This window comes from Oryx dammah, unplaced genomic scaffold, assembly GCF_014754425.2.
Source record: "Oryx dammah isolate SB20612 unplaced genomic scaffold, SCBI_Odam_1.1 HiC_scaffold_1, whole genome shotgun sequence".
Taxonomy (NCBI): domain Eukaryota; kingdom Metazoa; phylum Chordata; class Mammalia; order Artiodactyla; family Bovidae; genus Oryx; species Oryx dammah.
In genome coordinates this window covers 80,090,647-80,115,791 of record NW_024070185.1, presented here as the reverse complement: position 1 = coordinate 80,115,791, position 25,145 = coordinate 80,090,647, and the positions used below count along the sequence as shown (strand labels likewise).

General features: G+C 48.1%; 1 protein-coding gene and 1 non-coding gene across 2 annotated transcripts in view; both read left to right on the top strand.

Moving 5' to 3' along the window:
- Positions 1-15,551, top strand: part of FANCC (FA complementation group C) — a 325,895-nt gene extending 310,344 nt beyond the window's left edge. The window contains exons 13-15 of the mRNA XM_040245158.1: positions 1,584-1,764; positions 6,104-6,310; positions 14,050-15,551. Coding sequence (XP_040101092.1) covers positions 1,584-1,764; positions 6,104-6,310; positions 14,050-14,214 — 553 coding nt within the window. The 3' untranslated portion in view covers positions 14,215-15,551. The remainder of the gene's footprint in view (positions 1-1,583; positions 1,765-6,103; positions 6,311-14,049) is intronic.
- Positions 12,575-12,677, top strand: LOC120867733. Its single transcript, XR_005721982.1, has one exon. It is a non-coding gene; the product is annotated as a U6 spliceosomal RNA (small nuclear RNA).
- Positions 15,552-25,145: the final 9,594 nt, after the last annotated feature.

Sequence of the window (25,145 nt, the reverse complement as noted above, 5' to 3'; positions counted from 1 at the left end):
ACTAGACATGGAACAACAGACTGTTTCCAAATTGGGAAAGGAGTACATCAAGGCTGTATATTGTCACCCTGCTTATTTAACTTATATGTAGAGTACATCATGAGAAATGCCAGGCTGGATGAAGCACAAGCTAGAATCATGATTGCTGGGAGAAATATCAATAACCTCATATATGCAGATGACACCACCCTTATGGCAGAAAGCAAAGACCTAAAGAGCCTCTTGATGAAAGTGAAAGAGGAGAGTGAAAAAGTTGGCTTAAAACTCAACATTTAGAAAACTAGGACTGTGGCATCTGGTTCCATCACTTCATGGCAAATAGATGGGAAACCAATGGAAACACTGAGAGACTATTTTCTTGAGCTCCAAAATCACTGCAGATGGTGACTGCAGCCATGAAATTAAAAGACACTTGCTCCTTGGGAGAAAAGCTATGACCAACCTAGACAGCATATTAAAAAGCAGAGACATTACTTTGCCAACAAAGGTCTGTCTGGTCAAAGCCATGGTCATTTATGGATGTGAGAGTTGGACTATAAAGAAAGCTGAGTGCCAAAGAATTGATGCTTTTGAACTGTGGTGTTAGAGAAGACTCTTGAGAGTCCCTTGGACTGCAAGGAGATCCAACCAGTCCATCCTAAAGGAGATCACTCCTGGGTGTTCATTGGAAGGACTGATGCTGAAGCTGAAGCTCCAGTACTTTAGCCACCTGATGCAAAGAAATGACTCACTGGAAAAGACCCTGATGCTGGAAAAGATTGAAGGCAGGAGAAGGGGACAAGACTAGATGAAATGGTTGGATCGCATCACTGACTCAATGGACATGAGTTTGAGTAATCTCCGGAGTTGGTGAAGGACAGGGAGGCCTGGCATGCTGCAGTCCATGGGGTCGCAAAGACTCAGACACAACTGAGTGATTGAACTGAACTAAACTGAACTGAAAAACTCATGATTGCCAAAATTGACTAGAATATTTTGTTTTGTGAGTAAAGGAATAGCACGTGTTTCCACCTGCATCCCTTCTCTGGGCTCTGTCTGGACCCCAGGGGGTCCCCTCATTTCTGCTCTGGGCTACCTGGGTGGCTGCCCTGTGGCTGGGGGGCCCCATCTCCACAGCAGCCCAGCTGTGCAGGCCAGGCAGAAGGTAGAGTGGTGCACCCACGGGTTCTCATCTTGCATCATTTTTGCTGGTCATGAGCCAAAACTTCCTTTCTCCAATGTCTGTGCTCACTCAGGGGCCCTGGGTGTCAAGATGTGAAAGTCTGAGGTCCTCAGGGTGCAGGTGGTTTAGGGAAGCCTGCCTTTTTTTTTTTTTTTTTGAAAAAACCCATCTTTCGGTTTATTGAAGGGGGAAAAGGGGGTAAGATGGGGCGGGGGGGAAGCCTGCCTTTGAACATCCTGTGATGGTTCAGGGTGGCGTTTTGAGCTCTTTCTCTGAGCCTGACTTGTGTTCCTTACAAGCTGTACTTCAGTGGATAAGAACAATTGAAGCCGACCATTCACAGACATTACAGTCACTTTAAAAACCTAACGGGAAAAGAAATCAAGCTGCCTAACTGCCATGTGTTTTGTTTCTGTTCCAGGTCCTATGGAGGCCCCTTTGAGAGCTGGTTTTTGTTTGTTCACTTTGGAGGATGGGCTGATATCACGGCTGAGCAGTTACTGATGTCGGAAGCTGAGGCTGAACCCCCAGAGGCCCTGCTGTGGCTCCTGGCTTTCAGCTGCAGCCCAGGCGCTGGGCATCAGCAGAGAGCGCAGACCATGGTAGGTGGCACGGCCCAAGGCGTGCGGCCTCGGAGACAGTCTCTTGGGTGCAGGAAGGGACCCTGCAGTGGTGGGTTTGGCTTTCACTGACCTCCAGGCACCTCAGCAGGTACAGGAAGCCATGGGCCTGGAAGAGTGAGTGGGACCTGGGCATGCAGTCAAGATATTTTCTTGCCCTCAGGAGTGGACCGGGAGGCCAGGTCTCGCAGGAGGCACCGAGGAAACAAGTGCAGCCCTCCTGTCCCTGGGCCATTCCCTCTCCTTAGTCACTGCTGCTCTGTCCTGAATCACAGGCGTGCCGGCCTGGGGGCTGCACCCTCCAGGGGCTGTCATACAGGGTCTGACCCTCTGCTGAGGAGCACCATCCTCTTTCTTCTCTGCGGCCTGGCCGTGTCTGCTTCCCTCTTGACTTGAGTCCTTTCTTGGATCAGTCAGTAGGTCCTCACAGGACCGGCTTTGTTCAGAACTCTTACTAAAGTAATCACATGATATTAACCACTTAGCTTCTGAAAAAAAGACTTGGTCGTTTCCTAAATAACAGAGCAGCAAACTACAGGAGCGGCTAAGTGTCCATGGCAAAGACAGTTGTTATTTTGTGTGGAATATGATAATTACAGGAGCCATGTATTGATTAAAGGCATTTGCGCCTTCCTTACAAACATTTATTTGCTGGTTTTTAAAAGTTCAACTGCCACTGCTTTTTCCTGATTTTAATAATTAAAGGGAGTGGGTTTCTTTATGTAGAGAGCAGTGCTTCATTTGCTTGATGTTTTCTGTTGTTTGTAAAAAACAGAGACTAGTTCAGTATGGCTGGGTATTTTACTTATTTAAAAGCATGTTACATGGTAGGGGCAAGAAAAGTTTGTGATTTCAAAAAGTTTTAATTTGATGATCATTCTGGATCCCAAATAGAACATTTTTTTAGTAGAAATTAACATGTATTTCAAGATTTCTATCAGATTAAAAAGAGAGCTTACTATTTTTTTCCCTTTTAAAATATCACATTAAAGAGAACCCTAGTTTGTTTTTGGGCTTCCCCAGTGGCTTAGTGGGTAAAGAATCTGTCTGCAGTGCAGGAGACAAAGGAGACATGGATTTGATTCCTGGGTTGAGAAGATCCTGTGGAGGAGGAAACGGCAACCCACTGTAGTCTTCTTGCCTGGAGAATCCCATGGACAGAGGAGCCTGGCCAGGCTATAGTCCATGGGGTTGCAAAGAGTCAGACACAACTGAGCACACAGCACATATGAATACTAATGATTTCTGCAGCTTTTTATATATATTTCATATTTGATTCTGTATTAGCTAAACTGGTAGGTTTTATGTTAAATTCGGTATGGATCATAGAAACTGACAGATTACTTTTGAAGTATAGAGAAGTAAATAGACCCATAAGATTTATTTTCTAGAGAGTTCTGCATTGGCATATCTTTCTACCAGCTAAGTTAGTCCTTTTTTGGTTTATTTTTCAATAAAACTTACACATAGTTCTCACTCAGGGGGTGCTTTGGCAGCCTGGATGAAAACAGATTAGATCACTCAGAGGAGCTTAGCACCAGGACGTCAGTTTCCTTCCTAGCTGTTCCGTCCGAGGCGGCTGTCTGCCTGGGACTGAGGCCCTGGTGTGGGTGGTATCCTGGGGAGCAGCAGGGCCCAGCTCTCCTAGTTTAACTAGTAGTGTTAATACATAGTTCTCACTCCCCTGGGTTTTGTGAGCTTAATCCCTTTGATGGGTCTGTTGGGTGACTTGACAGACTGTGAACTACCTTTAAAAACATGATTATTGTACAATTTGACTGAGCTTGACATTACTTGTGCTTTTGGCTTAAAGTGAAACTAAAAGTGTTAGTCGCTTAGTCATGTCTGATTCTTTGTAACCCCATGAACTGTGTAGCCCACCAGGCTCCGCTGTCCATGGAATTCTCCATGAGAATACCTGTGCTTTTGCCTTAAAAGGCATAGTTAAATCACAATACTGAACTGGACGTGATAGTGTCCTGTGGCTAGAAACGTCACCTCTGCTGGGCATCCTTGAGATTCAAGATTGGGGCAGGTGGTGATGGGAGCTCGAGGTGGGAGTGACAAAGAGCAACCATTCCTGCCTGGAATGCAATACGGCCTGTGCCAATACCCACTCCTGTCTCTGCAGACTGTGTTCTCTGCCAGCCAGTGTTCACTTCCTTTTGTTAACTTTGAACTGAATCATGATAAAAAACAAAAACTTCCTATGTTTGTATACTTTCAAAAATTAAGTGAGGGTTCATACACTTCAACCCTGTCATTCTCCTTCTAGGAATTCTCCTAAGGAAGTAATTAGAGAGCTGTGTAAAGATTTATATACAGGATCATTGCAGTGTTGTTTGTAACTGCAATAACTGGAAATGGCCTACACTTTTAGTAGTTAGGATATTGCCTAAATGAATTGCGGTGTATTACAGCCACAGAATGGGCTTCCCTGATAGCTCTGTTGGTAAAGAGTCTGCCTGCAATGCAGGAGACCCCAGTTTGATTCTTGGGTCAGAAAGATCTGCTGGAGAAGGGATAGGCTACCCATTCCAGTATTCTTGGGCTTCCCTTATGGCTCAGCTGGTGAAGAATCCACCTGCAATCCACCCAGGGAGACCTGGGTTCAATCCCTGGGTTGGGAAGATTCCCATGAAGAAGGGAAAAGGTAACCCACTCCAGTATTCTGGCCTGGAGAATTCCATGGACTGTATGGTTTATGGGGTTGCAAAGAGTGAGACACGACTGAGCGACTTTCACTCCACAGCCACGGAATAGCATTCTGCCATGAAAGATCGTGTTATCAAAGAACTTGTGCTATATAGATAATGGTAAATTGTTTATAGTGCACTGTGAGAACCCTAGAGTACAGTTCCTTGTATATAGTGAGTGCTGTGTTCACAATGCATAGAAAAGAAACGACAAAGATATAAACTTCACTGTTAATAAGTCTCTTTGAATAGTGGTTACCATCATTTTGATTTTTTTCTTTTTACTTTTTTGTTCAAATGTTTTACAGTAAGCATATGTAAATTTTCATACTGCAGGATAAAAACTAATACTTAGAAAAGAAAGCTTATATTTTTCTCCTTAAAAGATTAGAAAGCATTAACGTTTTTGGCATATGAGGAAGGTATTTGCAAGGAAAGGCTGCCTGGAGTAAAAGAAAAAGAAAAAAGATAAGCCTCAGGGAGTACTGGGTGAGGGAGAAGATGAACAAGAAGAGCATGATTATGGGGGCATCGCTTCCTAAGCCCCGACATTTCTGCAGACCAGCCTAGATGCAGGACGGCCGTGGGCTCCTGTGGATGCCATCAGGATGGGCCCAGACAAGAGGTGCTGAGGGAGCGGCCCTCTCCTGTTAGGACGTGGCCCTCCGCCACGGAAGGGCCCCGGGTGCAGTTTCTCACGGTCTTGCATTGTGGTCAGAGTTGCTCACACAACAGTGCTAATGTGTTGGAATTTATGACAAACTTCACTGAATGAAGCCTTAACTTTCAGAGAAAAAAAGAACTCACACAAAATCCATAAAATCGGTCATGGGAATTTTTAGAGTGGGCCTAAGTGTTCTTTTGAAAGTGAGGGAACATAGCTGTCCATGAGTTCCATGTGGCATTTTGGATCTACAACTTTCAGTTTTTGCTTTGTTTTCCAAGTCACAACTTGATGTACCATTCTTATAACAAACAGAAGTCTCAGCATGAAATAAATATTTTTTATGCAGAAACAATCCACAGACCTGTAACAATCACTATTATTATATGGATTCCACAGACTTGTGACCTCTGCTTGAGCTTTAAATATGTATGAACAGTGTCCCAGTGTCTAAAACAAAACAAATGTGGGGTGTGTGTGTGTGTGTGTTTGAGCCAGCACTTCCTCCCCACCAAAGACAGCAAAAGGCAAACCTCATTCTTATCAGCACATGGACTCAATGGAGGCCCAAGCACGGGGCTTTAATTGATCTGTGGCTGTGATAGTGAGCAAGTCTTCAAGGAGCCTTTTGTTCTTTTTCCCACAATATAAAAATATGACTACATTCTGCTGAGGACTTTTCTCCATTTCCTTCTGTACAACAACAACAAAAAAAGGTCAGTTCCTGGCATGGTGCCCTGGCTGCTTAGTGAGCAAGACGAAAGTCAAGAAATTTCCATTACGCCCATTTGGGTTTGTGTGGAGCAGTGTGTAAACTCAGACATGGTCCACCCTCTCTGCCCTCCCTCGGGCGCCAGTCCTCTCCCGTTTCTGGGGCTGCTTCAGAGAACTGAATCATCCTAGCCCCACACGTGTCCCAACAACCCTCCCCTGATCTCTTCCTTTGAAATTATATTCCCAGGTGGAGGTGAAGACAGTGCTTGGCCGCCTCACGAAGCTGTTCAGGAGTCCAGCCCTCTCGGCCACGGATTTGCAGGCAGCAGCTGAAGAGAACCAAGGTGGAGACCCCAGACCGCCTGCTTGTCAGCAACTGGTCAGACGCCTCCTCCTGCACTTCTTGCTCTGGGCTCCTGGAGGACACGCGATTGCCCGGGAAGTCATCACCCTCGTGAGTTTCCCCTTTTCTGGCATCCTGGTTTTTATTCCCAACCCAGGAGAAGCGTGGCTTATCACTCAAGGGCCTGGCCTTTGAAGAGCCTGTGTCCCAGGATGCTGTCCAAGCATGGATGGACAGGAAGGGAAGAGACAGCCAGGCCAGACGGGGAGCCTGCCCTGTGCAACACCTGCATGGCATAGAGGAGGGAAGAGGGCCGCAGATACGGAAGGAGACTGCTCCCAGCTCACACAGCTCATAGCCAGGATCCAGGCTGAAAGCTAGTCTCCTATCTCCTCAGGCCATCTTTTTGTTATAGTGCATGACTCTTCTTCCTTGTGAAGAAAAACAAGACTTCACTGAGAATGCGCTCACTGCAGTGGCTCAAAGAGTTGAATTTTTTAATTTAAAAAACATTTGCTAATTACAAAGAAATCCTTCCTCAGTTCAGTCACTCAGTCATGTCCTACTCTTTGCGATCCTATGGACTGCAACACGCCAGGCTTCCCTGTCTAACACCAACTCCTAGAGCTTACTCAAACTCATGGTTTGTTATGCCATCCAACCATCTCATCCTGTCATCCCCTTCTCTTCCCACCTTCAATCTTTCCCAGCATCAGGGTCTTTTCAAATGAGTCAGTTCTTCGCATGAGGTGGCCAAAGTACTGGAGTTTCAGCTTCAGCATCAGTCCTTCCAAAGAATATTCAGGACTGATTCCCTTTAGGATGGACTGGTTTGATCTCCTTGCAGTCCAAGGGACTCTCAAGAGTCTTCTCCAACACCACATTTCAAAAGCATCAATTCTTCAGCACTCAGCTTTCTTTATAGTCCAACTCTCACATCCATACATGACTACTGGAAAAACCGTATCTTTGACCATACAGACCTTTGTTGGCAAAGTAATGTCTTTGCTTTTTAATATGCTGTCTAGGTTGGTCATTAGCTCTTCAGTTCAGTTCAGTTCTGTTCAGTCGCTCAGTCGTGCCCGACTCTTTGCAACCCCATGGATCGCAGCACGCCAGGCCTCCCTGTCCATCACCAACTCCCAGAGTTCACTCAGACTCACGTCCATCGAGTCAGTGATGCCATCCAGCCATCTCATCCTCTGTCGTCCCCTTCTCCTCCTGCCCCTAATCTCTCCCAGCATCAGAGTCTTTTCCAATGAGTCAACTCTTTGCATGAGGTGGCCAAAGTACTGGAGTTTCAGCTTTAGCATCAGTCCTTCCAAAGAAATCCCAGGGCTGATCTCCTTCAGAATGGACTCGTTGGATCTCCTTGCAGAACTTGACACCACAGTTCAAAAGCATCAATTCTTCGGCGCTCAGCTTTTTTCACAGTCCAACTCTCACATCCATACATGACCACTGGAAAAACCATAGCCTTGACTAAATGGACCTTAGTTGGCAAAGTAATGTCTCTGCTTTTCAACATGCTGTCTAGGTTGGTCATAACTTATCTTCCAAGAAGTAAGCGTCTTTTCATTTCATGGCTGCAGTCACCATCTGTAGTGATTTGGGAGCCCAAAGAAATAAAGTCTGACACTGTTTCCACTGTTTCCCCATCTATTTCTCATGAAGTGATGGGACCAGATGCCATGATCTTTGTTTTCTGAATGTTGAGCTTTAAGCCAACTTTTTCACTCTCCACTTTCACTCTCATCAAGAGGCTTTTTAGCTCCTCTTCACTTTCTGCCATAAGGGTGGTGTCATCTGCATATCTGAGGTTATTGATATTTCTCCTGGCAATCTTGATTCCAGCTTGTGTTTCTTCCAGCCCAGCGTTTCTCATGATGTACTCTGCATATAAGTTAAATAAGCAAGGTGACAATGTACATTAGCTCTTAGGGAAATGCAAATCAAAGCCACAGTGAGGCACTGCTCCATACCCACTAGGACACAGTGTGTGTGCTCAGCCGCTTCAGTTGTGTCCGACTCTTTGTGACTCTATGGACTGTAGCCTGCCTGTCTCCTCTCTCCATGGGATTGAATACTGGAGTGGGTTGCCATGCCCTCCTCCAGGGGATCTTCCTGACCCAGGGACTAGGACACATACTATAAAACAAGTCAAACAAAATGGAAGACATGTCTTGGTAAGGACGTGGAGAAATTGAACACTCACCTTTCCAGTTGGGAATGTTAAAATGATGCAGCCACTGTGGAAAACAGTTTGATGGTTCCTCAAAAATTTAAAGATAGACTCACCATATAATTCAGCTGTTCTGCTCCTGTGTGTGTTCCCAAAGGAACTGAAAGCAAGGACTCAAACAGATACTTGTTCACTCCTGCTTATAGCAGTTTTATGCCTAATAGCCAAATGCCCATCAGCAGGTGAATGGATAAACCAAATACGCTTTGTACATACAGTAGAATATTATTCAGCCTTACAGTGAATGAATGGCACATGCTACAACATGGATGAACCTTGAGGGCTAAGTGAAATAAGCCAGACACAAAAAAGGTACAAATCCTATATGACTGTACTCATGTGAGATACCTAGAATAGGTCAATTCATAGAGGCAGATGGTAGAATCGAGTGGGGAGTGGTGCAGAGTGCCTGTTTGGGATAATGAGCACGTTATGGAAATGGATAGTAGCGGTCGTTGTATAACACTATGAATATAATTCATGTCACTGAATTGTACGTTTAAAAATGGTTAAAATAGCAAATTTTATGTTATAAGCTCATCTCAAAAAACCTGCTGTTTTTTTTTCTGTTTCTAATTTTTTATAATACATACACATTAAAGTATAACTTGATGAATTTTTACAAACCAAAAACACCCATGCAACCAGCAACCAAATCAAGAAAGAAATGTTCCTAATACCCAGAGGCCCCCTCCTGCTCTCTCCTGCTCTGTTTGAATGTGAATGTGAAGCAAGTCCCAGTGACCAGTGGGATTGCCAAAAACTCAGTCACCAGTACCCAGAAGGTTCTCCTTGGTCCCAGGAGAACAAGGTATGTGGGGCAGGCAGGCCACACAGCCAGCCTGTCAGGCCACCTTCTAGGGCTCAGACAGAAGACCTCCCAGAGCCTGGGTGTGGCCGAGAGCAGAAGAGGACTTGCTTGTCACATGCGGGGTGCCATCTCCTCAGGGCCCACCCCAGCACAGCGATCTGTCGTGTGCTTTTATAAAATGCACATCTCACCTCCAAATCCATTTGGGCTGGGAGAACTCCATAGGTGAGAGCTAAAGACTGTCCTCATACCTGTAGAACTGGGTATCAACCAACTTTCCTCTCTGGCCAGGAACAAACTATAATAGTCACTTGTCAGCCACTGCCTCGGCCAGGTGATCGAGGTCAACATCAGCAGTGCTAGGTCACGCCGATGGGAAGTGATGAAAATGGCACTCGCCCTCTATGGCCTTCCTACCCCAAACCTATAACCCCAGTCTAATTATGAAAACAATTGACAAACGCCAGTTGAAGGACATTTGACAAAAATACCTGACCAGTACTCCTTAACACTGTTGAGGTCATCAAAAACAGGGAAGTCTGAGAAACTGTCACAGCCAACAAGAGCCTAAGGAGAGTCGAGGGTTAAATGTAATGTGGTGTCTTAGATGGAATCCTGGACCAGAAGAAGGACATTAGGGAAAAACTGAGGTCAGAATAAAGTCTGACCTAAAAGTCGGGTTAATAAAATGAGTAGATACTGGCTCATTAATTCTGACAAATGTACTGAACTAATAAGATGTTAACATGAAAATTGAGTGTGGGGGTATGGGATTGCTCTGTATTATCTTTTTGGTCAAACTATAAATCTAAAACTGTTTTAAAATTGAAAGTTATTTTAAAAGTTAAGGGGACTTCCCTGGTGGTCCACTGGGTAAGACTCTGAGTTTCCAATGCAGGGGGCCCAGGTTGAATCCCTCGTGGGAGAACTGTATCCCACATGCCACAACTAAGACCCATCACAGCCAAAAAATATATATATATATATGATATATATATAATATCATATATATATATCATATATAAATATATATATATATGAGAAGTGGCTTCCCAGGTGGCGCCTGCTAATACAGGAGAACTAAAAGACATGGGTTTGATCCCTGGCTTGGGAAGATCTCCTGGAGGAGGAAATGCCTGGAGAATCCCATGGACAGACTACTACAGTCCATAGGGTCGCAAAGAGCTGGACACGACTGAAGTAACTTAGTACACATATATAAAAGAAAACCTGTTTTCAAAAATGAAAAAGTCAAAGGCAGGCACTTCTGAATCATGCAAGCGTCAGTGGTATTTTTGTTGCCTGACCTCTGACTTCCTGCCCAGGCCCTGGAACCTGGGGGAGGGGCCTCAGCCCAAGGAGCCTGCTCAGGCCTGGCCGCCCTTCCTCCCTGAGCCTGTGCTCTCCTTCTCCTCCCACATCCTGTCCCCCTGGGGCTGGAAAGCAGGCCAGGGAGATTACAGAGTCCCAGCCCAAAGGGTGTGAGAGAATCCAGTCTAGAGAAAGCTCCTCAGAGACACGCAGTTCTCTGCTTCCGTATTCCAACCATACTTCCCTCCATTCCAGGAACAGTCCACATTCACACGGACCACCCTCTCAGGTCTCACCCACAGGACGGCCGCTGTGACTCAGAAGCTGGTCATGTCACCAAGCTCAAGCTTGTCTCCGATGCCAGAGGCCAATTCCCACAAAATAGCTCAACCCCAGTCAACACTGCTGATCTACACCTGAGCCTAGGGGAGCTTGGAAAACCCCCGCACATCTTCATTCACTTTCCTAAGTCAGCTCAGCTACCAAAAAAAAAATTCATTAAAGACTGAAACACGGTGTTTGTTTTCCTGTACTGGTCCCTAGGCAGGTGGGCGCTGGCCGCCCAGCACCTCAGCACCTGTCTAGCTCACAGTGCCTCCTGGGCTCTGTCCTTAGCGATGTTCTGGAACTGTCTTCACTAACATACCGGCCTTCCTACTCGAAGGCTTCCTGCAGTGCCACATGGTCCGCTGAAGGCAGCCCAGCAAGCACGGCTGCGAGCAGGACAGGCACAACAAGTCACCCCAGCACTGGCTCCTCCGGGGTCCTCTTCGAGCCCCCTGGGAAGACCTCCGGGCCAGGTCTGCCTGACGGGGAGCAGGTGGTGGCCAGTTGGGAAAGCCTGGGCTTGGTGGGACAGCCTTTCCTTTCCAGGGGCTTGGGCATCACCGCCTCCAGAACCCCAGCCCTGGCCTGGCTTTGGTGAGAAAGAGTAGGGAGCAGAGCCAGCCCCCGGCCGGTCCTGGTCTGGCTGTCATTGTGTGAGCTCTAGGCTCTGAGCCCTGTGCTCTCTGCACCGTGTTCCATCCTTACCCGAGTGGCCCCGTGTGCCGTCAGCTCACCTTCCTCTTCTCGTGGCCCCACACCCTAGCCTCTGCCGCAGGATGCTCCCACCAACTGCTTCCTCGGGCTCACGCACAGGCCCCAGGGCTCAGCTTCTGAGTCCCCACTGAGTCCCTTGGTCAGAACCCCTGCCCTTCCCGCCCCTTGTTCTTCGGCTTCTCTGCCCCCCTGCTCCTGGTTTACCGTCTCCACTCTCTCCTCCTTTGGAGCCTCTGTGATGAGGATGAGGCACAAGGAGCCCAGCTGGGGCCCAGGTTCCTCCGGCCAGGGGCCCATCCTCTCCTGCCCCCGTGAGCTGCTCTGAGTTCACGTTTCTCTCTCGGTCTCCTTCAGTCTTCTGTTGCTGGACCACAGCACTCTCAGCCAAAAGGCAGCCTGGATCTGAAATACAGAGTTCAGTTCTGTCATCGCAGAGCTCACAATGAGTTGAAGCCCCATACAGATGCCCTTGGCCAAGCATCCCTCCCTCAGCGGCAGGGGGGCGAGGTGACTGGAGACCTGGAGTGGAACGTGGGAGTTGAGGTGGCTTGCACAGAGCGTCAGTGATTGCTTCTAAGTAAAAGCCAAGAGAGGATGATCTGGACACCAAGGGCCACATCGGATCTACCCAGGCTGGCAGCCCGCCCCCGCCTCTAGCCCCTGCAGAGACCCTCTCAGCTTGGGCGGCTGCCAGTAGGTGGCCGAGGAGCACCAGCATCGTCTAGGGAGCCCAGAGTGTCCCCCGCTCTCACTCACTCAATACCCGTGCTGCCGAGTGATCTGCCTTGACTCACGGACAGAGGTGGCATGGGACTGAAGGCTGTCCTGGCCCCGGAGAGTCCCAGGTGGGCCAGGGCAGCTGGTCATCCTACCAGAAGGGCCCAGCGTGCACACAGGGAAGGAGCCTGGCCTTGGGCTGCTCAGGCGACTCAAACATTGGACTCATACACAGCAAACACATACGTGGTGCTCACTTTGGCAGTGCACAGCCTGAAATCTGAAGGAGACAGAGGTGATTAGCGTGGCCCCTGTGCAAGGATGACATGTAGGTTTGTGAAGCGTTCTATGTTTAAAAGAAACAAAAAGGCATAGATTACTCTCAAAAACGGAGGTTCTTATATACTTGTGTCTGAAAAAGCACAATAAATTCTTCACAGATTGTGAGATTCTCCCCCTTTTTGTTGAACCAAACTCTTAGGAAAACGGCACTTAAGGGTACCGACAACTAAGGCTGTATTTAGCAGAAATGACAATTCCTGTGTTTCCTACTTCCCTTCAGATTCAAGTGTCAAAACCTGTGTTGTTGTTGCTTAGTTGCTAAGTCGTGTCTGACTCTGCAACCCCATGGTCGCATACAGCATGCCAGGCTTCTCTGTCCACTGTCTCCCGGAGTTTGCTCACACTCATGCCCACTGAGTCGGTGATGCTGTCTAACCATCTTATCCTTTGCCACCCCTTCTCCTTTTGCCTTCAGTATTTCCCAGCATCAAGGTCTTTTCCAATGAGTCTGCTGTTTGCACCAAAATATTGGAGCTTCAGCATCGGTCATTCCAACGAATATTTTGGGTTGATTTCCTTTAATATTGACTGGTTTAGTCTCCTTGCAGTCTGTCTTTTCCAGCACCACAGTTCAAAAGCATCAGTTCTTCAGTGCTCAGCTTTCTTTGTGGTCCAACTCACACATCCATACATGTCTACTGGAAAAACCATAGCTTTGATTATACAGACTTTCTGTCTGCAAAGTGATGTCTCTGCTTTTGAATATGCTAAGTTTGTCATAACTTTCCTTCCAAGGAACAAGCATCTTTGAATTTCATGGTTGCGGTCACTGTCTGTAGTTATTTTGGAGCCCAAGAAAATAAAATCTGTTACTGCTCCCACTTTCCCCTATTATTTGCCATGAAACGATGGGATCGGATGCCATGGTCTTAGCTTTTTAACTGTTGAGCTTCAACAAGGCTGTGATCCATGAAGGGGGTTAAAATCTTAGGTGCCTATTAACAAACAAGTGGGCCAGCCGTGAGCCCAAGAATGCCATTTGTAAAGCTGTCTGTGTGAGAACAGGTGGCACTCTCTTTTCAGCGTTTTCCAGTTCTCATATTAGAGTGAGGCTTTTGTAGAAAGTCAAGCATAGTACGCTTATTTGCCTCTATTTCTCACAGCAGATAACCCCCAAAGCTTGTGACAGGTGTTCCAAGAAATAAAGCATTTGTCTGTAGCTGTTGTGTGTCTGAGCTTTAGGAAATGACTCTGCTCACGAGATGGCCAATGTTTGAGAATGGTCTTGCTTTGCTCATCATCTTGAAAACAAACAAGAGCCCTCTGGAGCTGATAGGAATGCAGCTGCCTCTGGGAGACAGGATGGTTAGGGTTGGTCCACTGGAGGAAGAGATGAGTCTGTCTGCAAAGTATTCTAATTTGTCTTCTTTTCCGTCCTCATTCCAGATGGCTCAGACGGATGCGATAATGAATGAGATTATTGGCCTCCTGGACTATACTTTGTACAGATGGGATCATCTCTGCATGGAAGCCCGTAGGTCGAGAAAACTGGCCAGGGAGCTCCTCACTGAGCTGCGAGAGCAAGCCTCACCCAGGCAGGTTAACCAGTGACTGCATGATGGAATGACGGGGCCGCTACTTAACAGCCACAAGTCTGTAGAAGAAGTTCCCTCTTCGCCTTGTGAAAAGGCGCCATAAACATCTGGCAAGATCTGGTAGTACATGTTTTACAAAGAATGTCAGGTGAGATTTACTCACTGATGACAGGATTGTGGCTTCAGCAGCCCCTGTGCCTGGCTCAGCCCAAATGTCAATTAGAGAACTGCTAAAGAAGAGCCTGGATGGGAGAAGAGATTTCTATTTCCTTTTTTCCCCATATCAAACCAAGACACACAACTATTATTTGGATGTTTCAAACCCTTTGAAACAAGAAGTTGGTCATGCACCATTGATCATTTTAGAAAACACCATAGCCTTTTTCCACTTTTCTAAGAAGTCCGGTAATTGTTACCAGTATCTCATCTTATCCACCAGGATGCCCTCTTGCTCTCCTAAGATGTCCTTCATCCAGGATAGCGTGGATCCCTCAAGCTCCCCTGCCATGGCCCCCGAGCAGAGCCCTCCAAGCCCAGCGGCAAGTCGTGGTGACAGGGGAGCAACACGTCTTAGCAGTGAAATGAAGCCACCTCTGGGGCCTTTTGCTTTACATGCGCTAAGCACCGGCTGTTACTGAAAGAGCTCATGTTACCTCAGAGGTGGCTGACAGGGTAGGGTTCAGGATGTGTTCTGGAAACACATAGGAAGAGATTGTATGTCAGCTGTCTTGTTAACTAAAATGGGAGTTGGAAATTTCTAATAAAGAATTGGAACCTCAACAATATTTATTTCACATCAGTTAAAGACATTTTTCCCTTTTAGGTTTATGCTTTTGTTTTTTTGTGTATTATCTGTTTGTCGAGTGAGTCAAGACTTTTATGTCCACTTGGATTTATGTATTAGTCATCTCTGAATCTGCCTTATTCTTGGCTTCTGTTTGAGGATGAGTAAAGTTTTGTTGTATTAGACATTAAGCTTTTAGAGGAATTACTGGTTTTGGTATACGGTTCCACCTGAAGGTCTGGAAAATTCCAAGACCTTTTGACCTGAGCCTTCCATTTGAGAAATGCTGCAGTATGAAAGGTGTGCTGGTAAAACACTCTCATCACAAGTGCCTTCCTCACGTGCTCCCCTGGAGCTGAGGATGCCTCTCCTCTGTCAATTCTTGCTGGGGAAGCTGTGACCGCTTCAGTGGACATGAAGGAAAAGGCTCAGTTCAGTGGTAGTGAGTGCCCCCCTAACCCGAGTGGCCACTGGGAACCAGACCTGGGGGGGAGGGGTATGCTTCCACGTGGACATCCATTCACACTATTTCACAGCAAGTAATAAAAATAGGACAGTTATCTATCTCAGATTGTTTAATCTGCATTTCTGGAAATTTCCTTCCTGACCTTACCTCAGTCTGTCTGTAGTATTTCCTAATTCCTTGACAAAGCCTCTAAGTTCTCCTAAGCTTTGGACTTAGATCAAAGAGGACAGAGCCCAAAACTATAGGGGAAAAAAATGTATTAAATGGCCACCCTTAATACAGAGGTGATGTTATTCATCAGGACTTTATGATGTTTGTAGAATTTGCTAGCTTTTTAAAATCTGTAATTTGCTTTATAGTTAGTCTAAATAATAGTCACATGGCACCTAATTTTGTATTAAGTATTACAGTTTTTCTCAGAAAAAAAAAATTCTCTCTACTCCCCAATTATGGAAGCTTCAGGTTTCTCAAAACCTAGATAGGTCTGCCCCTGGAAAAGACCAATTATAATTTATCTCTAGGCCTAGGAAATTTGCCAGTGGATATCTAAAAACTGCTGAGGAGAGTGGGTGTAGGGCAGGCAAATCAGCAGCAGCTGCTAAAACAAAATGAGATGCATCATAATATAGACACTTTTTTCCCTTTAAGCCATACTTAAATATTACCACCGAGTGTAAGCTGAATTGATGTACACACTGTGCCCCCCCCTCAATTTCTGAAGTGAGAACACATCTGACAAGAGCACGTGCCACCCTCCTGCTCACTCTGGTGTTTCAGATTCACAGCCCTCTCGCTCCAGCCTCCCCAGCTCCCTGGGCGTTGGGAAAGGGGGGACCCCACCTGCGGCTCCACTCATCCTCAGAGCACATCCCGATGGCTCTCTTGGGATCTGGCCGCCCCCAGTTTTACCTCAAACAGCTTGCACTGGGCTCTCTGGACAATCACTCTGCTTCCTGACGTGGGGTACCGGGGGGCTCCTGTCATGTCCAGGAGGCACCTGAGGCCACAGAGGGCATGTGGGGACGAGCCCCCGCCCGGACGGTCCTGGGTGCCAGGTCCATCTCCTATACCCAGCACCATTCTCACTGCTGGGACAAGGGTACCAGACAGGATGAGAGGGGACAGCAGAAAGCCACATCTTCCGTCAAAGCGGAGGAGGGAAGAACAGGGATTGGAAGAGGATCCGGACCTGGGCAGTGGACAGAAATTCGAGACAAATTGATACCAAGCCTGTCCTGTTTCCCAGAGGGGCCTAGTGTTTGCACAGTAAGAACAAACCTGAGGAATGTTCTACCTTATTCAACAAGGAATCCAAACTGTGCTTTCCAGGGAGGAAGATAATGAACTTGACTGTGCTTCTTGCCTTTCTCTTCCTCTGGCAGCCCATCACCACCGCCCCCCCCACAGCCAGTGGTGCTGGTGATGATGTCCTTCCTCTGCCTGACACTGGGTTTGACATGGATTTTGTGTATTTTGTCAAACAATCCTGTTATTAATCATCACCAAACCATCTCATTCCTAAAGAACTAAATTTAAGGCAAAATAAATATGTGTGTCTTAAAGCCTTCTTCTAAGATCCAGGCCCACAGTTTGTTTATAGCATGGGTCCAAATCATATCCCTCGTACACAGACTGATAATAACAAAGGAAGGTTGTAATGTAGGACTTTCTCTTCCCCCAATCCTTGATATAATTGTGCTAGTGAACCGTACTTGGTGTTTGGGGTAGGAAATTTGCATGCTTAGATACTGAGTTTCACACTTCTTAGATCTTCTGTACAAGTAGAAAGTCTCTTAAATCAGTGTTGAAAATCTCAACCTCTGGTTTTTCTCACAATGTGATGAATCCATGTGCATCAAGTTAGGATTCTTGTTGCAAGCAACAGACACAATGTTGAAAGCAAAAGGGAAGTGATCCAAAGAGTACTTAAAAGCCCACAGAGGACTTTCCTGGTGGTCTAGTGGTTGAGAGTCCACCTGCCAATGCAGGGGATATGAGTTCGATCCCTGGTCTGGGAGGATTCCACATGCTCAGGGCAACGGAGCCCACAAGCTACGATTACTGAGCTCACAGCCCACAGCTACTGAAGCCCAAATGCCCTAGAGCCTGTGCTTGGCAACAAGAGAAGCCACCGCAATGAGAAGCCCGTGCAGCAAAACTAGAGAGTAGACCCTGCTATCCATAACTAGAGAAACGCACACACAGCAACCGTGACCCAGCCAGAAATGAAAAACCGCCCACAGAACTGTCGAGCAGAGAAGGCTTAGCTGTAGGCAGCCAGCAGCAGTGCCCAAAATCCAGGTTCAGAGTGGCCAGGTAAGGAAATTCCTGCTGTTGCCACTGAATTCTGCAACTCAGGACCCTTGTATTAACAGCTTGTCCTGCAAGCTCTGCTGCCTTCAGGAGGGAGACAGGCCCCTGCACTGCACTCTTTGAAGGGCTGGTCAGAGTCCCAGCTGCTGCACCTGCCTAGAGAAGCCCAGGGCCCCCACATGCTCTTAGGCTGTAAGAGGAGCTGGGGATGGTGTCCAGCTGGTTTCACTTCTGTGACATTATTGGATGCCACCGACCATGTCCCCTGTAGATAGGAGGGGGTCAGAACCTGGGCAGCTAAAGAGAAGGACAAATGTCCACACACGCTGTCTGTCCTAGAGCATCGCGGAAGGCTGAGTGCCATGAAACAGCCTAACACTAGCAGAAGACGGACAAAGGCCCTTGGCAGAAAGCTGGTTTGCAGGCCTCTGAGGCGGGGGTCATCAGTGTGGCACCATTAACCCTGGGGGCCCAGCAAGTCTCTGCAGTGGGGGCTTCATCCCACCCTCTCTGAACTAGGTGCCAGCCCAGAGACGACAACTGAAACTTGGTCCACACATTGCCAAATTGAGAACCACTGCTCTAACTGGTGGTTCTTTCCTTCCGGAAAGACATCCTGGATAGAAACACAATAACTGCCTTAGAGATATAAATTATACTTAATAGAATCCTAATAGAACTAAGTGCCCTGACTCCAAAATTCTTATGGAAAAATAAACATTTTTAAGAAAAGCCAAGAAATGGGACTTCCCTGGCAGTCCAGTAGTTAAGACTTCACCTTCCAATGCAGGAGGTGTTGGTTCAATCCCTGGCTGGGGAGCTAGGATCCCACATGCCTCTCGGCCAAAAAACCAAAAATTACAGTCTCGAGAATCCTGAAAGTGACGTGTTATGTGCAGTATAATGACAAGCATGCATGGTGGCATATGTTTTAAAGCCCGAGTTACTGCAACAGGTTGGTGGGACCCGAGAGAGGGACGCCATGGGGACTGTCCCTGTCAGGGTGACAAGTGCTCTCCCCGGGGCTCCCGCCAGCTCTTCTCAGGCCTCCTACACCAGTCTGGGTGGCACCTGACCCACTGAGTCTCTCTCCTCCCTGACAGCTTCCCTTGGCTGGTGGAACATTCCAGGGCCTTCCTCTGTCTGAGGGGGCTGGGCCCTGCCCATCCCCTGACCTCTACTCTGCAGGCACCCTGGACTCCATCCTTAGGTCTCCACCCCGTGGCCCCTCACTCTGCTGGCCTTTTGCAAGCCACCTCTGTGCAGAGGGGCTACACCCTCCTCAGACCACAGACCTGAATACCCACGGCCCACTGGCTATTTCCACTGGGCGGTCAGTGACAATGTCAGACTAGCATGGGCTGATTCCACCAGCCCACCCTGCACCAAAACCAGTCTCCTCAAGTCAGTCGATGGTGGCTCCAACTTTCCAGGGACTCAGACCCAATTCTGTAAGCGCTCTGCCCTCCCCTCCTCTCACCCGCATGTCTGCGTCACAAGGACGTCCCTGTATCTGACTGCTCCTTGCCCCTTGTCCTGAGACACCAACATCCCCTATTCTCCCTGCTCCCACCCTCACCCACCCACAGAGATTCAGTGATCCTTTCCAACTGCCTTCACGTCACACCCCTGTTCAGAGCATGGTAAAACCCAACATTCTTAAAACAGCATTCAAGGCCTTACACAGGATGGACCCCAGGTAATCTGCTTGTATACTCGACTGTCTCCAATACAAGTGCCTGGAATAGTGGCAGGTATACCATGGGTACCTGACAAATATTTGTTAAGTTAGTCTAAGGATTTATGAGCTGCTGGATCAAAGAAAAAGCAAGAGAATTCCAAAACCACATCTACTTCTGCTTCACTGACTGTGTGCTAAAGCCTTTGACTGTGTGGATCACAACAAAGTGTGGAAAGTTCTGAGAGAGACGGGAATACTAGACCACCTTGCCTGTCTGCTGAGAAACCTGTATGCAGGACAAGAAGCAAGAGCTAGAACCAGACATGAAACAATGGACTGCTTCAAAACTGGGAAAGGAGTACGTCAAGGCTATATATTGTCACCCTGCTTATTTAACTTCAGTGCAGAGTACATCATGTGAAATGCTGGGCTGGATGACTCACAAGTTAGAATCAAGATTGCCAGGAGAAATATCAACAACCTCAGATATGCAGATGATACACCATCCAAATGGCAGAAAGCAAAGAGGAACTAAAGAGCCTCTTGATGAGAGTGAAAGAGGAGAGTGAAAAAGCTGGCTTAAAACTCAGCATTCAAAAAACTAAAATCATGGCATCCCGTTCCATCACTTTATGACAAACAGAAGGGGAAGCAATGGAGACAGTGGCAGATTTTATCTCTTTGGGCTCTAAAATCACTGCAGACAGTGGCTGTAGCCATGAACTTAAAAGACGCTTGCTTCTTGTAAGGAAAGTTATTCCACTCATATGAGGTACCTAGAATAGTCTAATTTGGAGAGAAAGAAAATAGAACAGTGAGTGCCATGGGCTGTGGGGACAGAATGGAAGGTTATTGTTTCATGAGTGAGTCTCACTTTGGGGTGATAAAAAAGTTCTGGAGGTGGATGGATGGTGATGGGCCCACAATGACATGAATGTCCCTAATGCCACTGAAATGTAGATTTGAAAATGGTTAAAATAATAAATTTCACATGTTACTGCAGTAAAACATTAAATAAAAAAATTAAATTATATATCCTTTTATCTAGTAACAAAAAGCCAGTTCTTTCTTCAGAGCTGCCTCCCCACACTTCAGGTTGCGTGGACCCACCATGAGCAAGTCCAGAAATTATCCCACAGATGCACTGCTGCCTGTGTATATGCAGAATGCCCAGGGCACTGGAAACAACTCACAGCTTCCTCGGTAGAGGGCTGGTTAAATAATACCAACCATCAAAGCGTAGCACATGACTTTACAGTTGATGCCAGGCCCTGTTATCAGGGCTTTACGTAAATTAATTCATGTAATTCTCATGACCACCTAACAATATTGTCCATGGCTTATAGATAAGGAAACCAAAGTCCAAAAGATTACACAGGTGACATCGAGCAGAGCTGGGATCTGAATAAACAGATCTAAGGAGACGACTCAGCCATGTGATGTTCAGATGTTGCAGCCATGGAAAGATCCGGGGACACTCGGCTCCGCACATGCACAAGCCGGGGGTCTGCACGTGCGCTGCGGGAGTGCCTGCTCCATCTCTGCTCTCACTCTGCTCACAGTGATGGCCTTGGAGGAGGAGCTGGTCAAGAGGTGGAACAGCGCTTGCTCTTTGTTTACATACTGTTTATATTTGTTTGCACATCTGATGTATGCAAAAAGAATTTCCAATCATCAATATGTAAAGGAACGATCATTCTAAGAGAGGCTCACTGTTAAATGATCCTGCAAAGGGAAGGAGGCCTCCATGCCCACTTGTAACTCAGAGAGGAGATTCCTGCTCTGGCGCCCCTGCGCACCCACCAGCTCAGTGTCATCGTCACAGCTTATTTACAAATAAAAGAGTTTTCTAAAAAGAGGTACCCTGACCTAGAGGGAAGATGGCCTGAGGACCGGGGCCTTGGTCCCCCCAGTTGGGGCAGTTTGTGGGCCATGACATCAACTTCCTTGATGTCAATCTGTCCATCTGCCCAGCTTCTGCGATCACTAATAATCACTCTCCTGCTCTACAAAATGTCTCCTCAGCCCCCAGCTCTGATGAAGCCACAGTTTCTGCAGTTTTCTCTTCCTTGACATAATCACTTAATTTATTAAAGCAGCTAAAAATCATAAAACTACAATTCCTTTCCTTTAAGTTATGTCTTTGCTTTATAACTCAACATAAATACACCCCTGTGCCTGTACCATCCCATGGGCAAACACTAAAATTGGCTCCTATCTAAATTGCTGATTTATCCCCATAATTCACATTTTCTTGAGCCTCCCTCCTTAGGCGGAACTGATGTTTAAGTCCCAGGAGATGTAAATCTTGCAGTGAGAACATGAAAACCTGAGGTATCACTCCTGCCTTTCCAATCTAACCAAGAGTGTCCTCGCCGGTCTTAAGAAACGCATTTCCACTTCCAAGGTTTGTCCTGCCAGACCTCATGTGACAAGGGCGGCCTATTACCTTGGAAAACAACTTTCTGAACTTGAGACTCTAAGCAGTGTGGTCAGGCAGGTGGTTTCAGCACCTCCCACTCCACCCCACAGGCAAGAACACCTTCTGTGCTGGGCCTGCAATGGCGGCCTCTGCTGCTAAGTCGCTTCAGTCGTGTCCGACTCTGTGCGACCCCACAGACGGCAGCCCACCAGGCTCCCCCTTCCCTGGGATTCTCCAGGCAAGAACACTGGAGTGGGTTGCCATTTCCTTCTCCAATGCATGAAAGTGAAAAGTGAAAGTGAAGTCGCTCAGCCGTGTCCGACTCAGCGACCCCATGGACTGCAGCCTACTAGGCTCCTCCGTCGCCAAAGGCTCAGGCTGGAGGAAGTTACAGGCAGGAGTACAAAAAAGGCTTAAGCAAACAGAAACCACGGTGTGGACCCGATCCCTTCTCCTTCCCAGGACAAAGCCACAGAGGAGCTGTTTGGAAAGTGGCGTGAGGCTCCCCTGCGGGGCGGAGCTTTGCCCTCCAAGGTGGGCATCCCATGAGGGAGCCCTGGCCACCCCATCAGATGCCCAGAAAAGGCCGGGGACCTAGGCAGTGCTACTGGAGACTGAGGACAGTCCCTGGAGCAGTTCGGCCCAATTCAGTCGTTGGGGCTGAGAAAGCAAACCCCTGAACTTTTATCTCAAATGACACTTTGAAGAGACCAGATTAGTTTTATGGGAGTGATCTGGAGAGGAAGAAAACGTGCGGTCAGAGAGGTCTTTATCTGCATTTTTGCACTCTGACTCGTATTCCCAAACACGCACACGCAGACAGACAAGCGTGGGGTTCCGGTACCAGCCGCCTTTCTCAGGCCCAACCCCCACGAGCAGGCTTTTTGGCTGATCCTTGCACCAGGGTCAGGTCTGTTCTGCTCTCATGCTCCAATGCTAGGGTGCCTGGATGCCCACCCATCGTCCAGGCAGAACACTAGTCCTGGGAACCACTGGGAACATCTGTAGTTTTATGGTAACTTCCTTCCGCCCCTAGGCTTAGCTGATAGCCTCCTCCCTCTTTTTCTCACACCCTCCAGTCACTGGGCTGGAACAGAAATGCCTCATTAGCCGATCAATCTCCCAGACAGCACCAAAGAGTGGGAAAAGATCTATAAAACCTCACCCATGAATAGCCTTAGCCAGCTTTTCCTCCCTTCCACCTTGTAAACTCCCAGGGCCCAACCAGGGAGGGCGAGGTCATTGTACCCGGGACAGTGGCCTAGGGGCTTGAATGCGCTCCTCATTGAGCTTGGCCTCTGGGCACTGCCCTGGGAGGTCCAGGCAGCCCTTTAAACCCCCAGGCGTCTCCAGCCCCAATCTTGGGCCAAGGAGGCTCCTCCAGGTGGTCAGGCTTGGGCTCAGCACTGTCCTGGCACCTTGTATGGCATCTTTGCCATGGCTGGGCCCTGCACAGGGGGCACCCCCCCTCACCTCACCTCCCTCTGCACCCCGAGGCGGTCCAGTCCAAGGTGCTCTGGGGGAAAGGATGCTGCTGCAAGGTACCAGCTAACACGTGTTACCTGCTGGCAAAGTGCCAGAGTAAGCATTCCTCTCCCCCACCCCCAACTTCTTGGGAATGGGGTGCGGTGAGCTTTCCACCCGAGGGAAGGCGCAGGCTTGGGACACCCAGGGTTCTGTTTGGCAGGAGCTGCTGGGACACTATGCTCCTTGCAAGGTGGGTTGGCTTTGCTGAAGTTCTGGGCAGATTCCTTCTCACACGCCTCAACCTCCCACCCAGCTGGCTACATCTATAGAATGAGGTTGGCTGGCCTGGAGCATAAGGCTCTAAGAAAAACCAGTTCTTTGTGAGGAGCCACTCAGCTTCTGCCTTTCAGCTGTCAGAGGGTTACTGCTGCCCTTGTTGAGGCCGGCTGTAGCTGGGGCAATCCGGTGCAAGTAGACCGCCCTGCAGAGCAGCCAGGCTGCCTTGATGGCACTCCCTAGGGCTTTGCCGAGTGCCTGCGGGGTCAGGCCGGTTGCAGAAACCTTTTAGAAGTCTTCTCTCCACTGAAAGCGATGGGTTATGGTTAGGGACAAGGTTCGCTATTTCTGGTCACTGCCCTTGGGGCACCAGGTTCTGCCTAATGTGACATTTCTGTACCTTGTTTGGGATGGAGACTATTATTGCCATGTTTTGATGTGGAATTCCAATCAAAATAAGTGCTTTGAAACTCTTTTAATACTAAAATAGAGCCCAAAAGGGAGATTTGAACCTCTTCTCTTGATTTCTTCCGTCTCCTTTCCCACCTCTGGGTTCTGCATGGGTCCCACTGGAGCCCCCAGTCCTGTGTCCAGGACCAGTGGTGGTGGAGAGGCCAAGTGGGTGGCTAGGGAGGGCAAGGGGCTCTCCAGGCCAGCGAGGGGGTGACAGCCAGGCCTGGGCCAGGATGCAGTCCCCCATGTGGGGCCCCGAGGAACAAGTCAACATGTGGGAAGCTGAGGCAAGGGCTTGGATCCTGTGCTGGGTGGGGGAGCACCTCCATTTCAGGACAGTCACTTGGCAATTAACCACTTAACTTGCTCAGAGAACAAGACCACCTCTCCTCACTGGTTTAACCAGCTCTCGAACCAACTATCATCTCAGCATGGTTCTGGACCGAGGGCTACATTAATGGGGCGAGCAGTCCAGTCCAGACTCCACTGCTGAGAAGTCCACAACCGACCTACACCAACTGCGAAGGGGCTAGGGTTTCCTTGCTTCCCCAGACCAGGGCATCAACGAAGCCTCCTGCTGGGTGTCCCCCTCTGGGTGGAGGTGTCACCTGACTGGTGAGCATGCAGGCTCCTAGCGGCTCATTTCCTCATCTCAGCTGGAGGGCAGAGCTCATTCCATCCTGTCTGCTCACCCTGGGAACGTGATTGGAAATGTCGATGCTGGAAACATACCGTTCCTGGGGTAGCAAAGATCAGAAACTGCCGCTAAATAAGAGCGACTCCCAGGCGGGCGAGTCCTGGGGACTTGCCCACAGGAACGTAACTGTAGCAGATTCCAGTTTAGTGCTCACCCGGCCCCACCCAGGCCCATCTTGACAGCAAACTTGGTTCCTAAGGCAGGGCTCTCACGTCTTCTCTTGCTGAGTGACAAGACCGGGTGTCCTGATTTATTACCAAAGGGACAATCTGCATCCTGAGACGAACTGTGGGGAGAACCCCGAGCCAGGGGGTGGTTGTTTAGTTGCTCACTTGTGTCCGACTCTTCACAACCCCATGGACTGCAGCATGCCAAGATTCCCTGTCCT